This window comes from Carex rostrata, chromosome 30 (assembly GCF_964058835.1).
Source record: "Carex rostrata chromosome 30, lpCarRost1.2, whole genome shotgun sequence".
Classification (NCBI taxonomy): Eukaryota; Viridiplantae; Streptophyta; class Magnoliopsida; order Poales; family Cyperaceae; genus Carex; species Carex rostrata.
The window spans coordinates 2,594,265-2,611,430 of NC_135947.1; the positions used below are offsets into that span (position 1 = coordinate 2,594,265).

The 17,166-nt window shown below is 31.2% G+C and overlaps 1 protein-coding gene across 1 annotated transcript; it reads left to right on the top strand.

The window, feature by feature from the left end:
- Positions 1–4,750: 4,750 nt before the first annotated feature.
- LOC144546825 (WRKY transcription factor 71-like) lies at positions 4,751–7,976 on the top strand. The gene is made up of 3 exons (XM_078295389.1): positions 4,751–5,272; positions 6,126–6,269; positions 7,243–7,976. The coding sequence occupies exons 1-3, from the start codon at positions 4,860–4,862 to the stop codon at positions 7,634–7,636; spliced, it is 951 nt and encodes a 316-aa protein (XP_078151515.1). The 5' UTR covers positions 4,751–4,859; the 3' UTR covers positions 7,637–7,976.
- Positions 7,977–17,166: the final 9,190 nt, after the last annotated feature.

Here is a 17,166-nt window from a genome sequence, read left to right on the forward strand (position 1 = left end):
TCTATGGTACTATGCATATCACGGGTTGTTACCGTGCTACGGCTCTATATTCGAGTTTTCAAATCCTAACGGTCGAACCGAACCGTTCATCTTGTTCTCCATATTAATATGTGTTTGGAGACCAAAATTTACATTTTTTGAAATTTTTTTACTATTTTTTTAGATATTTAGAAAATCACTTGATCTAAAAATTCTGGACCATCCAAAAACAGTGATTTTCAATAAATCTAAAAAAATAGTAAAAAAATTTCAAAAAATGTAAAATTTGGTCTCCAAATACATATTAATATGGAGAACAAGATGAACGGTTCGGATCGACCGTTAGGATTTGAAAACTCGAATATAGAGCTGTAGCACAGTGCCAAATTGTAATATGCATAGTACCATAGACTCACTCATTAATTTATTTAAATGTTACTCAAGTTTAGTTAAAAAGTATACCATATCTATGCAGTCTTGCATGAGATAATAAAACCCGTCGCAATTTTCTAATCTGTATTGATGTTTTACCTTTAACCAAAACACCGTAGAGGCATTTTACTCGCACAAAATATCAATTAATATTTTCAGATGATTACTTAAAAAAAAAAACAAATTTCATGTTGTATTCAAATAACTCAAATATCAGGGGTATGCATGCAAAGGGAACAAAACCAAGTCTACACGCATCCTCTATTCCTCTTGCGCACGATGAGAAAATATCAACCGCCGGATGAAGATCGGACGAATGATTTTATAGTGACGACTGTATAGCGTCACATTTAGGGGTCTCGCACGTGAAGTGGGATCGCCAAACCGACGGTTTGCACGTGTCGGCAGCATATTACGTACACCTATGAGAGAAGAGAGAGAGAGAGGTAGAGCCGTAGAGATACGCTGGTTTCACCTATGAGAGAAGAGAGACAGAGTCAGACTTTGAAGCTATGGGTCAAATGTGAAATTAATTATATAAAATATTCATGCTGTCATGCTGTGTATAGAGATCAAGTTTATAATATCCATAGCATTTTACTCTAAAGTCTAAATTAATTAAAAAATTATCTGTGTATATATATATATACAATTAATCCCCATTCATTATACATGAATCTGCCTCTGGTGTAGTTGATATTCTTTTGATACTTCACGATATTTTCCCAATGTAAAAATATACTAAATGATTTATAAGCTCATTACTGTGATCAATTATACACACATATATTCTTACAAATTCATTCACGAAAGATCTCAAAGTATTGTAATCCATATTACATAAAATATGATATTCATGTCCATGTACTATATTAATATAAAATATGAACTTATTTTTTTTTTTGAGGAAAAGCCCGTAGGCAAAATATGAACTTATCACTGTCATACAATAGATTTTATTTGTCAACATCATGTCATGCATGTGATCATGTAATGAAGTTGTTGATTTATTTTATTTTCATTTTTGTTACTCCAATTCTATTAGTTTGATATGGTTATAAATGAATAATTTAATTGTCAGATGAACTAATATAAGTTAAATGTATTTCCAATTTAACAATTTGATTAAAAATAAAACTATGTTGACTTCAATCAAATAAATCATAGTTATGAGAATAAAAAAAAAAAACAGAAAGTTTCGGACCATCTACTATTTACTGTTTTGTTAAGCCACCGTTGAATTAGCAATTTTTAAAGTGACTTAATAATAAATAGTAAAAAAATTCAGAAAAATGTAAAATTTGGTCTCCAAGCACATATTAATATGGAGAACAAGATGAACGGTTTGGATCGGCCATTTGGATTTTGAATTTTAGATTTATGGTCCAATGCACAAACCTCTCCATGCATTGCAATGCACCATAGCCCATCTCTCTCTCTATATATATATCAGTGAAAAAAATAATCTATATATTTAATATTATTATATATATGTAATTGGATAAGTGTCATGTTAATCATCTGTTACATGCATGCTGATCAGACAGCTGGCCGACCTTCTTACATAAGTTGGAACAAATAGAGTGTTTTGATTTATATGAAATTAATAGTGATATTTTACCTTTTTATACTATTGTATACAGTGGCGGAGCGAAATTTTCTTCTTCTTTTGACTAGGTTCTTCAATAGGTCTTGCCTATCCTTGAATTTGATTTTGCCTACCTCTGGATTCAATTCGGAGTACCGATTGTCAGTTTAGATTTCAAAGATGGTTTGTGAGTCGTTTAATCTAATTAGGAAAGAAATGTATTTTTAAATCTTTGTTCAATTCGGCAATGCACATTCAATTTTACAACCGATTCGATAGGCATAATGAAATTTGGTAGGCGGACGAAAGCGGAAAGAGAATTATGAAGGCGATTTGAATCCGAACCCGTTTAAAAAAAATATTCGAACCCGATTTCTGCCCACTCCTGACTCAAATCCTGGCTACGCCACTGATTTTATATATAAATTTTCTCTCATATTGATCTTGAAAACAAACTTAGAAGTCCTTAACAAATGACACTTGTTCAAAGGTAATATGTCACTTGTCACTCAGGTATTAAAAATCTCACTTGTTTAAAAACTAACAAATTACTTAATTTAGTTAATTCATATATATTTGAAATTTTATTCTATCCTATTGATATGATTAAAAAAAGTACTAAAAAAATTTGGAAGGATGCGCATGTACGTAGTGCGCACAACACCGTATTAATTTATTTACCATTTAATTGATTTTCGCCACGTGACCTCTTATAGCCGGTGGTCTTATGCGGGTTGACTGGTTGCAATTTCAATTTGCTAGCCGTATATACGACCGCCTACAAATCCCAAATATCTCCACACCTTTTCCATTACCCCACAAATTAAGGCACTTATCACATCTAATCAGCATGCATGCGACAAACAATTAATATTACTATACAAATGCCATATATATGAATAATTTTGAAGAAAGTGATCATTCTCCCATACTTCCCCTTCAACCTTTCAACCCTGTTGCCCACGGGCTTTGAAATCCAAAAAAAAAAAAAAAAAACTTTCAACCCTCTAGAGATGTGAAATTTCATGTTTGCACCCTTCTAAAATGTAAATATTAGTCATACAACTGTTCCCTATAGAGTGCTCAAATTGAGATCTCCTCTTAAAAGGTGCTCACTGTTTATCTCATCTCTAGCTATCTTTTGAATAGAATAAAAGCAACGACTTCTTCGTAGATACTTTGGGGATTGGACATTTAATGAATAAAATAAAAGAGCATTCCATTCTAAGGATTTTATGATATAAGTTGTCATAGTTCCATTTATGTATGACCACAACAACCAATCTAAAATAGTAATATTAATCTTGATGACTAAAACATACATGACATATATATAAATTATGGACTGTTAGAATTGCTTTTTTATATGGTTAAGATGTTGAAAAGAAAAAAAAAACAATTTGATTGCAACTTTCGACCCTAATATTGTTTTTATAAAATATATACTTTTATTAATTTATATATTTATTTTATTAAATTATTAAATATTTTTTTCGAGAATTGAATAGAAGTGTCTTCATAAAAATAGAACCTTTCATCATTTGTGTTTAAACACATGATTTAAGTTTTGACATTAATGAAAACTCATTCCTACAAGTCCAGTCTAAGAATATATATATATATATATATATATATATAGAGGTAGGCTAATAAACAATCGATTGTTCCTAGCCTCCCGTGCAACCAAGTCATTTTCCGATTTTTAAAGTCTAAATGATCGATCCAAATCGTTAGATGTGATCTCCATATTAAAATGTGCTACGAGACCAAATTTTAGAGTTTTTAAATTTTTTTTACTATTTATTAAGCCACTTTGAAAATTGCTGATCCAACGGTGGCTTAACCAAACAATAAAATCAGAAGCTACCGTTGGATCAGCGATTTTCAAAGTGGCTTAATAAATAGTAAAAAAATTTCAAAAAATGTAAAATTCGGTCTCCTATCACATTTTAATATGGAGATCACATCTAACGGTTTGGATCGATCATTTGGACTTTAAAAATTAGAAAACGACTTGGTTGCACGGGAGGCTAGGAACAATCGATTGTTTATTAGCCTACCTCTATATATATATATATATATATAGGGGGGGGGGGGGGGGGGGGGGGGGGGGGGCTAAGATAAAAGTGGTAGTTCTTGAGTCTTGGTGTTTTCAATTCGTTTTTGCAATTTCAAAGTTTAAATAGTCAATCTAAAATACTCATTAACATGTTCTCCATATTAAAATGTGCTTAAGGACCAAATTTTATATTTTTCAGAAATTGTTTACTATTTTTTAAGGATTTTTGAAAATCATTATTTTGATTAATAAAAAAAAAAAATCTCAAAATCAGTGATTATTAGAAACTAAAAAATAGTAAAATAATTTCAAAAATATAAAATTTAATCTCCAAGCAAATTTTATATAAAGAACATGTTAAATACTCCAGCTTGACTATTTAAATTTTGAAAAATGTAAAAAAAAAAAAAAAACGAATTTATAACACTAAGACTTAAGAACTACGTATAATCAGTTTGATCTTAGCAAATATCTCTCTCTATATATATATCGATTAGATCGAGATAAAAAATAATGGAGAATTAAGTATTCTCACGATGAACCGAAATGAATAAGATGTTTTTATACATGTACTTTTGGGGGTATGTGGAATTAGTGTTTTAGTCATTTGAGTACGTACGCAAGATATTTTGAACTTCTCTTGGGTCCAAAAGGAAATTGTCCCAAACAAATAAAAACCCACCAAAGCACAAAGCCTATCTTTCTTTCAAAGCTTTCTCTTTTCCTTTCTACACTAGTATACTTCTACAAACACAGCCTCACACTAAAAACCGATCTCTCTCTCTCTTGCTCTTGCTCTAAATGGGAGAGAAAGCAGAGCTCTACCGCTTCCCTTTGCATGAAGATCTTTCTCTTTTCTTCTCTCAAAAATCAAATGGAAGCGCCGCTAGCGATCACGACACGTCTGTAACTGATATGCCTTACTTCAACTACGCCGATTATCTGCATGGATCAATGGATTATGGGTTTGCCTTTCAAAATTCTGATGTGAAGAATGAATTGGCAGTGGACGTAACGGGTGGTGGTCATAGTAATAATTTATCGGGGGCTGGTACAGGTCCAGTGACGCCTAATTCTTCGATTTCTTCTTCATCGTGTGAGGCAAATGGAGATGAGGAGCAAGGCCGGTACAAAAAGGCTGATAAGATGAAGCTAGAGGAAGATAGAGAGGAAGATAAAGGAGACGATGAAGATTGTGATAAATCAAAGAAAGTGTAAGTTCCGATTTGATTATTAAGCCAACAATTTTAACAAATATTTTATTCTTTGCAAATTTTGAGAGAAATCCAACCATCATTTGTGCTTTTTCCCAAGTGTTGTTAGTCAAACCTTTCAGCTATAGACTATGACAGATCAAAACTTTGCATATTAATTGCTTCAGAGTTTTCGTGTGTGCACCGTCTCTCTTTCTCTCTCGAGACTGATAAGTGCAAGTTTGATAGCTCTCTTGAAAATTTTTGCTACTGAAACCTCTCTTTCTGAGATTAATAATTTGTTTCTTGTTGAATGTGAATAGTACTTTGTTTCATTGTTTGGGGTTGTTGGCTATTTGACCAAGCAGGCTTTACAAGGTAAGTTGTTGAAGATTTGGTCCTGATCTTTGATTGCAACTTTCTTTTAATTTGTTTTGATGATTCTTCTAATTATAAATTATGTTTTCAAGCCTTTTAGGGTTTCATACCTGCCTAACAAAACAAGATCCCTTTAGGGTTTTCGTTTCTCACAAAAGGAAAATGGTTCCTTTACACCTTTCCCCAACTTTCACTTTTTATTTTTTATTTTTTGCTCTTTTTGTTCGTTTTTGTGCTTTTGTCTTCTTCTTCTCAATTTTCCAATTTATTTTCTGTAGTCATGTCTAATGATCATAAAGAATTTTACACAAGTAACAATTTAAATTTTAAATACTAATTAATTTAAGTAATCTCCCTTGATACATCAATTCATGAAAAATGCAATGAAAAGTGCAAACACTATTCCTTCATCAAACGACTGAAGTACAATTGCTAATTTGTCCCTTTTAACAGTCGCTAGTTAATATCTAAATTACTTGATTTCTCTTTCAAACAGCCAAAAACCACGCAAGAAAGGAGAGAAAAGGCAACGTGAGCCACGTGTCGCTTTCATGACGAAAAGTGAAGTCGACCACCTAGAAGATGGATACCGGTGGCGCAAATATGGCCAGAAAGCAGTCAAGAACAGCCCCTATCCAAGGTATTTAATTATCTTGTTGTGTATGTATTAATGCGATTAATAACGAGCTTGAATATACTTGATACATATGTGGCTTAAAAATTTGCTGCAAGATATTAGTTGACTTGCAAACAATTGTTATGTAAGCTATTCTCTGTGCCACTACATAGATCTTGTTGAAGACTTATTTGCACCCTTTAGCTATATAGTTTCCTTGATCATCTATTTTGTATCTCTAATTTGCATTTTGGATAAGCTGTCCTTGTACACCTGTAGTTAAATTCTTTTCTTTTTTTCTTTTGATAAAAAAATCATGCCTTTTTATATTTGTTTTTGATAAAAAGTTCACGTCTTTTTATATTCCTGATACTTTTAGATTTGGCACATATCATAATTTAAGTTAATTTTGTTACACATGAATTTAAGCCATCCGTAATTGCAGTTACAATTTCTTACAAGTCTTTCTTACAATTTAAGCCACCCGTAATTAAAATTAGAATTTCTTACAAGTATTTCACTTTCATCAGTTAAAAATTCTTATTTATATACTAAATATACAGACTATATATGAGTCCCTTTTCTGTTCTTACAATATATGTAACAATTAAGTACCTCATAATAAGCTCACAATAAGCAAACAGTTAGGTACCTCATAATAAGCTTTTATTTATACATTATTTTTCTATGTTGGTTCACTTGGAATTGTACAAATGCTCCTCAAATTTAAACCTCGTGCATGTTATGATTATGCTGTGAAATTGTATATCTTGTTCACGGCTTCATGCATTTTGGGAACTTGTATAAGATGCCAATGAATTTCCAATAACAAAAAAAAGATGATTAATAACCATCCGGTTGTTTCGTCATTATTATCACTGAATTTTGAAAATAATGACTGCTTTTGTGCAGAGATAATAACAATTATATATACAATCTCATGACTGATATTATAATTTCTGATATACCATTAATAATGTTAATTGTGCCATTGTAGGAGCTACTACAGGTGTACAACACCAAAATGCACTGTCAAGAAGAGAGTAGAAAGATCATATCAGGATCCATCTATTGTGATAACGACATATGAAGGCCAACACTCTCACCAAAGCCCGGCAACACTTCGGAGCAGCAATTGGATGACCACTAGAAATTTATCAGCGGTGGCACCGGCTTTCGGCCGTGAACTCATGATGCAGCAAGTATTTCATCCAATGATGGGCAGTTCATCGGCAAGTCACCCATTGTTTGGTGCAATTGGAAATCCCAACATATATTTTCCGAGTGTAACGGCTGCACCGTCTCCTCTACAGCCACATCAGCTGCTGAATACTGACCATGGACTCTTACAGGACATAATTCCTGGCCAATTTATCAAAACCAACCCATGAATAACTTTGAGATCTGAGTACTCTCTTCTACTACTTTGGTAGTTATTAATTTCTTTCTAGTTTGAGATGTTTTGTTATATATTTTAATTTCTTCCTGTATATGTACCTTTATTGATGTATCTGAGAGTTTATAACTTTATGCACTGGGGCTGATGAGACTTATGTTGGGAGTTCCTTTTACTGACTATGATCATTTAAGAGAAACATTCTCCTGTATTTTTGAGGGAAGATAAAGCCCAATGTATATTTTTTTATCATTAATGGCTAATGACAGTAGTGTGTTTCTGGCTATGAAGATAAGATCAGTGTACTTTATTGTGAGAATGTGTTCAGGAAATGAGTGTTATGTGCCGCTACACTGATGCAAAAATTTTACACTTCACCTTGTTGACCCTCAAGTTTTTTGGGTTGAATGGAGTATTCCTGTCTCCCAAAATATACTGAGCAATCAGATAAAGCAGATTTCTTAGCTGCAGCCTGCTGGTATCATTGTTTGTTCATACACATTCATGGCATCTGACATTATTAAGATAAGTAAACTTTTGTATAAGAATGACCATATGTCGAAGTAATATTTACATTTATATGATCTTGCATTCTAGTCTAACTTTAGGAGACGACGGAATTAAACTACAAGTTTTAGTATATATATATATATGATAAAACGAAAATATTGATCCACTTTCATTAATTTGATAAAGTATCAGTATTTTTTCTTTGCTATTTTATGTTTTTACCATATGCTCTAGAGTTAATGATGCAACTTGCTATCTAAAATTTGTAATGCAGTCATTCAGTAACTTGTCTGGTTATTTTCCTTGAAGTGCATTTTCGATCATTCTTAGATCAGTGAATATCTCAATTTTTAATACAAGTATACTACATAAAGACGGATACTTGGTACGCAAATTGACTAATGCATAGTCAAAAATTAAGCTTTGGGAATGTTGATGTATAGTTCTTAAGTTATATAATATATACATGATATATCTTTGTAATTCCTCTCTTGTTCCCTTTTTATATGGTATCCAAATACTTGCATTAGATCATCACCATGATAAAAGATGCCTCCATTTCAAAGTTTGGATTGGTGAGAGTTGAGAGAGATGCTGTGGGATTGGTGTGAACGAAATGTAAGGCTTTTTTCATTGAAACGTACGTGTCTCCATGATTTTGCTGCACAGGCATTAAATGGTGATGACTGGTGCAAATGGAAAGGGAGGGGCTCAGAACTAGGGGCATGATTGGTCTTCTTCTTGTTTGGTGAAATGCATTTAATGTTTGTTGTTAAAATTAAAATGGAGTTGTTGGTGTTGGGGCAGGAGGAAATGGTGAGAGAGTGACAAAAGGGAATACTATTTATGGATGAAACTTTAAGAGCAGTTCATGGTTCCTTCTATCATGTTTTAAGGTTACTCATTCCAAAAGTACATGTTCATTCATTGCTCTATTTAAGAACTCCTAACTTTAATTTGCTTCCAGGGATATATTTGTTATGAAACAAAATTGAGAGGCTGCCGTCCATCTATAAACAACAATATTTTTTTTTTTCCTGCTTTTTTTCTAAAGTTTTATTTGGCATAATGTAAGGAAGGGTTGTCATATATAGTACATCAAGTACAGCAGTTGTCAATGAATTTCAGCTCAAGAGAATATATATAATTTATACAATAAATTACAACTTTGGTTGCAATTAATTCAAGAGGAGGGTTCAAATGCCTCCATGTTTTTGTGTCTTCATCATGTCTCCATCTCTCTCTATCATTTTCAAAGTTCAAATAGTCGATTCGAACCGCTCAATCTAACCTCCATACTAAAATATGTTTGAAGACCAAATTTTATATTTTTAGGAATTTTTTTACTATTTTTTTAGATAGGTACAAAATCAGTAAATCTGAACCATCTAAAAACAGTATTTTTGTACCTATCAAAAAAAATAGTAAAAAAATTCCTAAAAATATAAAATTTGGTCTCCAAACATATTTTAGTATGGAGGTTAGGTTGAGCGGTTCGGATCGACTATTTGAACTTAGAAAATGATGGAGAAAGATGGAGGCATGATGGAGGCACAAAAACATGGAGGCATTTGAACCCTCCTCTTAATTCAATGCTTTTATATGCCAATTTCTGGGTAAAGATTTCAACAAAGCAATTTTGGCTTCTCGCACTATATGCAACACTGTTTTGATTCTATAGTTTGTGTGCTGCATGAAGCCAAAACTACTATGTTGAAATATTTACCCTATTTTCTCATGTAGAAAATAATGGTAAATTTTACAATAAGGCAAGATTGGATCATATATGGATATGTTTAGAAGATGTAAATATAGTTGAGTTTTACTCTTTTTACTTATCGATTACAAACACAAATTAAGCTTTGGGCCTTTAATTATACACAGAGCTAATTATATACTAATATCTTTGTTATATATATATTGTCATCATCGCTATCATGCTTAGATTTCAGCTTAATAAAATTATGCTTCAATTAATTAAATAACTTTGAATGTTCAACTAATTTACATAGTACATGATCTATGGCTGACAGAAATTTAATAACAAATTAGTCAAACATTGAAAAATCTAACAGTTTCATCCATTGAACCAGTTCAGACTGAATTAATCAATATATATATGTAATTTAATATATGCAACGGTGCTGAAGGGACCATTTTTCCGGGCTGTGCGGGTAACCATCAGATATGAAAATAACTAAATGTTGGTGACGTCTAGAGCAGTCCCACATGCACTGTGCCAATCAGCTAGATTGACGTAGATTGTTGAATCTGCTATAAGATTCGTGTTCGCCTCCATCATATAGAGTGTGTGGGACCACAATTTATTGTAACCAATTGCGATTAATATAAAATATGGACATGATATCCCTATTCTTCTTTCTAATTAGAAAAAAAAAAATGTAGCTACCAGTATATGTAAGTGTAAAAAGTAATAATCAAATTTAAGCCGATATAAATTGTAATTTTTGAAATTAATTAGTAATTGTTATTATTGACGGGAGTTATTCCTAACGAAACTAACAGTAAAAAAATATTTTTAATCTAGAGGATAGTGACGGTTTGTACAGTTGTATATATATATAATCAGGGATTCCTTTTTTTTTATCCGAAAATTCTACTGCTATAGGCCCCTTCTGGGCCAAGGCCTAAGGTGCTTCACTGTCGTTGAATTTTTATCAATAGATTCATTGAATTGAGTCAATATATGCAGTGGACTAATAAACGCACGTTAAGCATTATTCAAATTTTACTTTTCAAGATTCTAATATATAAAATTTTCAAACCATGCATTTTAGGTATGGTGCAAATTTTAAATTAGGTATATATACTTTTGGACCAAAATCGAATTTTACATAAATTATGATCACTGACAATGTTCATATATTTTCTAAGTTTATCTGCAAGCATGCATTTCAAGTTAATTAGACTACAATAATGTAATTTCAATTAAAATACGATTTAAATCACTTAAAGTTTTTTTTAAAGGAAAAATCTCTTAAAGTTGGTGTGTAAGCAGGACCATATATATTTAAATCATATATATTCATATTCACATTTTATTAAGCAAATGCATGTAAACGCGTCTAATATTAAACGGACGTTAAAATCTCATAATTATCTCCACCATATATAGCTACGTACATATACTACTTTTTGGGTCAAATTTTAAAATAATATTAACAACGGCATGCATAACAAAAAAGTAATGGGAATACACGTTCAGAAAATTTAGAAATACTATTATATATGAATATGCAAGTATGATAATGATAATTATTTTGTATAACAATGTAAAAACTTAAAAGAAACTTATAAATTAATTAGTTATGGGGCACCTACTATTGGATATTCGTAATATATTTAACAGATAAAAAAAATATAAGTCCTATAACAAAAGACACAAAAACCTAAATTATCTTATCTTTTGAAATGATTATAATATCAACACCTTTCTAAATTATCCTATATATCTTTTGAAAATGCACACTTAGTCAAACAGAAATGAACACAGAACTGCAGATCCTCAAATGAAAGACCACATGATTTCATTGCACTAAAAAAGACACATTCGTTGCACCTAGAATGAAAATTGCATTCAACTAATTTACTTTATTATGTAAACCAAAATGAAACTTGTTTATTCATTTCTTTTTTGAAAAGTTGGACCAAAAATAAGAATATTTAAGAGATGAGAGTACTGAGGTAATTATAATAATATATTTCATTATTGACCTTTTTGTCATATGAAATAGTTTTTAATCATCTACCTGGATTTTGGTAAACGTGATTGGATGTTAATTATATCCATGTTTGGATTAATTATAGCATATAGTTCAAACTAAAAGAGAGTCCACTTTACAATTTTACTATTGCGATAATTTTGACAATCTTCAAAAATAAAATGTTAATTTGAAATCCAGCATAATAGGCATGTTCTATACCAGCCATATATATCATGTTTATTGAAATGATGAGATTTAGTACAGTTCCACACCTCATCAAATTTGAACTTTGAAACGGAAAACTAATGGTTCTTGCAATTGTTGCATGGAACCTGCTAGCATGCTACGCGTAGCATAGGTTCCCTCCGTGCAACGGCTCAATATTTGACTTTTCAAAATCCTAACAGTCGATCCGAACCGTTCATCTTGTTCTTCATATTAATATGTATTTGGAGACCAAATTTTACATTTTTTGAAATTTTTTTTACTATTTTTTTAGATTTATTGAAAATCTCTGTTTTTTTATGGTCCAAATTTGCTGAAAACAACGATTTTCAATAAATCTAAAAAAATAGTAAAAAAAAAATTCAAAAAATGTAAAATTTGGTCTCCAAACACATATTAATATGGAGAACAAGATGAACGGTTCGGATCGACTGTTAGGATTTTAAAAAGTCGAATATTGAGCCGTTGCACGGAGGGGAGCTATGCTACGCGTAGCATGCTAGCATATTCCCTTGTTGCATCTTCAAACAATAATATTTAAATTGCATAAAATTTGTTAATTTGTTAGGTTATATGTCCAATACATAATTTTTTTTTCTTTTCAAAATTTAATGTTTCTTTAAATTCATTATTAAGATTGACAAAATAACCATTATCAAACGTAAATTCTACTGCAAAATTTCATAATACTATTGAAAGAGATTAATTTAATTGTAAAGCGTCATCCCTCACCGTTTGGAATCTGGAAAGGCCTAATAAAAGTCAAGGAAGTACAAATATTCTTGGAAAGCCGAAACAGTTGTGTGAAAATTTGAAGTCTTAGGTTTGAACAAATTCAAGATACCTGTAAATCTGTAATAAAGTCTTTCAATGCCTATATATACCAAACTTCACAGCCCATAGACATTAACCTATTTATTTCTAGCTATCAACTTATTTGTTTCCCACAAGTACTGTGAAATGATGCACATTTATTCTGTTTATGAATAAATAATGACATCTAACGCACGGTTTGATGACGACTAATTAATTAAAAAGATTCAAACCACCGGTTTTATTATACATTATATATAGTAAAACTGACATACGTACTGTTATGAAAAATTGACAGGTTGAGAGGCACTGTGCTTAAATTGACATGAAAACAACACTAACCAAAAAAATAGTACAATTGTTTTCATTCGGATCGATATAATCTAAACACTTCTTTTCTTAGAACAGTACATTGGATTAATGCTATTTTACTAATCATAATATTTATAAAAATAATAGATGAACGCTCTCTTAACGCTATTTGTTCGAATTATTCTCGCACTATTATATTGTCGCACTGTTATGAAAAATTGACAGGTTGAGAGGCACTGTGCTTAAATTGACATGAAAACAACACTAACCAAAAAAATAGTACAATTGTTTTCATTCGGATATAATCTAAACACTTCTTTTCATATAACAGTACATTGGATTAATGCTATTTTACTAATCATAATATTTATAAAAATAATAGATGAACGCTCTCTTAACGCTATTTGTTCGAATTATTCTCGCACTATTATATATTGTCGCATACCAACCTCAACTTATGTGCAAGGAATTTGTATTCATTTTGTCCTCTTTGAGAACATCTGTTCCTACCAATTCTTTTTTTTTTCTTTAACAAAAGGGGTATGCATGTGAGGAAGGAAAGGAAAAAGAAAGAGAGAAAAAGAGATGGATGTGAGAGGAAAGATAAAATCTTACATACTAATTAATCTGAAGGTAAAATATGATTCAATTTATAGAATGTTTTTCCTTTTTTTGACTAAACCAATTAGCTTCCTCTCCCATCTTTTATCTTCTTCAGTTATATATATAGCGCATGATAAGACAAGGGACTGAAACATGTGAAAAATAACTCTTTTCATGTACAAATAAATGTATTGTTTTTTTTTTTTTATCTTATATGTATTCTTTCTTTCCCCAACACAAATGAAATGAAGTATTGAGAAGTCAAAATTTTAAATCGTCTCTTATATATTTTATAATTTCAAAGAAAAAAAAAATTCAACCTGAGAAGTCATCGTTTCTATTGTACTCTTATTTCATAATTTTCATTATTCCACTTTTCTTCCCAGAGTGCCTAACAGACACACATGATTAATTGCTAGCATGACATATTTACCTAATAGATTTGACTCAACAAAGTGAGGGTCTAATCAAAATAAATTAAGACTGTGATGATTGGTTGCTGATGTGCGTGGGATAAGATAATCAGAACCCTATCTTTCTAGGAAAATAGTGAAACACCAGCTGCATGTTACATTCAAAAACTTGATTGATTTAAACTTTAAAAATAAAGGAGTGGACTAGGAAGTATGGAACACAGTAGAGATTGAACAATATTGGATATTTATCTCCTTGTAATAATTAATATCTCACAACGTTTTGTTATAATCACAAACTTATTTAACGTTTTTCAAGTCTAACTCAACATACCCGCCACAAATAATCCAAAGCATATATACCGCCTCCTATCAATTAAATTTATTTTAGAAATTAAAAATAATCAAATAATAGTAAACAAGATTGATTTTTTTTTTTCAATATTATATATATATATATATAGATGAGACTGAACCAATTAATGATTGAATATAAAAATTGTTGAACCGAATCATTAATTCAGTTCTAATAGAAATTGTGAAATCTACAAATTTTCTCCTCCTTTCTTTGTTTCTTTTCCAAGGAATCCTATTGGAAAGAAGTCAATAAAACTAAATTAATTTTGTGTATCTTTAGTGTGGTAAATTGTGAAAAGTTATGGGACCAAACCAATAATATTGATTTCATTATACTGCCGACGGAACCAAACCAATCATCAATTTCATTTATTTATCAAAGAAATAATCAATTTTATTTTCGATGATTTTATTTTTCAATTTATTTAAAAAATATTTCCGTCTTATCAACCGCCCACAAACGTACGAATGCATTGAACCAGATTTTAGTGATTGGAGAAGCTTTTTGGGCCTCGATTGCTTGCTCGGCGTGCTATCTTTTGATACCCATTTGTGTCTTTGACATGACTCTTTGATGCACTATGGATGCATCCGTTAAATGTACAATCAATCATTGGTTCCAGGTGCTTTTTCTACTTGATTTGCCTGAAAACTTTGCGGAAAGCTGCGACTAAATATAGATGAAACCCCCATTATTGGATGATCAAATCGATTATTAGATTCTATTCTTGGATAATCAACATGTGCTTGATCTGCTTTTCTTTTCTTTCTTCTTGATTGTCAATAATAGGCTGCCAACAAAAAATGGTGCTCGTTAGATAATGAAGCATGTTACGAGAATAAGAATAATATTCTTTCTCAGCTCATGATCAATGCGCGGTTCACAATATCAAATTGACGAAAAAAAAATTCTACGTGCTTCACAATATCAATGGCTGACTCGACTTTAGCTAAAATCAGACTCGGCTCGGCTCATTCAAAGTAGGTTGTTCATCGGTTTGATTAAGTTTAAATCAAAATATTATAAGAAATTAAAAAAATATTCGGTTTCAAAAATCCAACCGAAATAAACTTATCAACCGAATTAAAACTGAACCGAACAAACCAAAATAAGAAAATTAATTATAAAAATATACATTTTCTTTTTTGAAATTTTTTTAACATGGATTTAAAAATTTTGTTTTGTTCGGTCTATAAATAGGTTTACACCGAACCAAGGAATATAATTTATGTCATGATTTTTTGAACTTTTAAATGTTTAGTTCGGACGAAGGACCCTCCTGTCCGAGTTTCAAAATTTTGATTAGTTCATTCTAACCGGTTTTAAAATTTCTTAACCGAATCCAACCGAACTATTAAACTGCTTTAAAAAAAATGATTCGTTTAACTAGAAAAATCGAACGGTTTAATCTGAACTCTCTAGATTCAACTTAAAACTAAGTAAACCAGACCCAACAAATACTCCTAGTTCTGAGTATAAGCTTTTATCTAACTCGGGCTGATTTGTTTTTATCAGTGTTATAAATAACGGTATGCGTTATTTGGACGGATAAGGTACCGTCAAGTGATTATTCGAGAATAATTGAGTATAATCGAAAATAATAAGTGAATTATTCGGAAAAATCCGACGATTAACCGTTTAGAACGGACGTTTTTTACAACACTGGTTTTTACCGATACCAAGCAGAAATTTGCATGCGCTCAAAATTATTATATTTAATTATTTTCCTAAAAAGTGGTGCTTAGAAAGTGGCACCAGCTTTATGGAGACCCATTCTCTCTGATCCAAAATTAGGTCCATGAGAGGAGCTCACATCAGCCAAAATCTGTAGACGTGACTTGACAGGTGTTGGCCTGCTAAAGCCATCTTTGCATAATTGGGTGGCTACCAGAAAAACAGGGTACAAAATTAGCAGGCCACTGTACAAAATTCAAAGATGGCATTTAACTGGTGGCTACCAGAAAATAGGGTGCATGAACCACTGTGATATTTTCCTTTTTATTTGCAAACAAAACAAAAAAGTTAATAGATTTTGTATTTTTGTAGCATCAGATATGATCAATTTATATGTCATATTGGGCTTTTATTGGGCCATTTAAGAGTTTGGTTGGGTTGGGTTGGGTCTCAGTGGTTCATGTCACAGGCCGAATCTTACATTACACACAAAGAATTGAAGTTTTCTTTCTTTTAAATTTGCAAAGCCTTGACAACCGAACTCCCCATAAATATATGAGAACATAATTTCCTTCAGCTTTGTTTCATATGTCACAAATTGTCACATCATCTTTTATTATTAATTGCATTTTAAAATTTAAATAACGAGTATGAACCGATGAACCGATTCTTTTTATAAAAGAGAAGTGCTCACATAAAATTTTCATACAAGATCAATAGCCCTAATGAATGCATTAGAATTTATATATTGCATCCACTCATTTTATAAAATTTCACAATAATCATTTTCTTGTTTTGAACTTTATGTGTACACATCTTTCATGAGAACAAGATTGACAGATTGGATTCGTAATTAAAATACAATATTCAAAGTATTAACAAAAAACTTGGA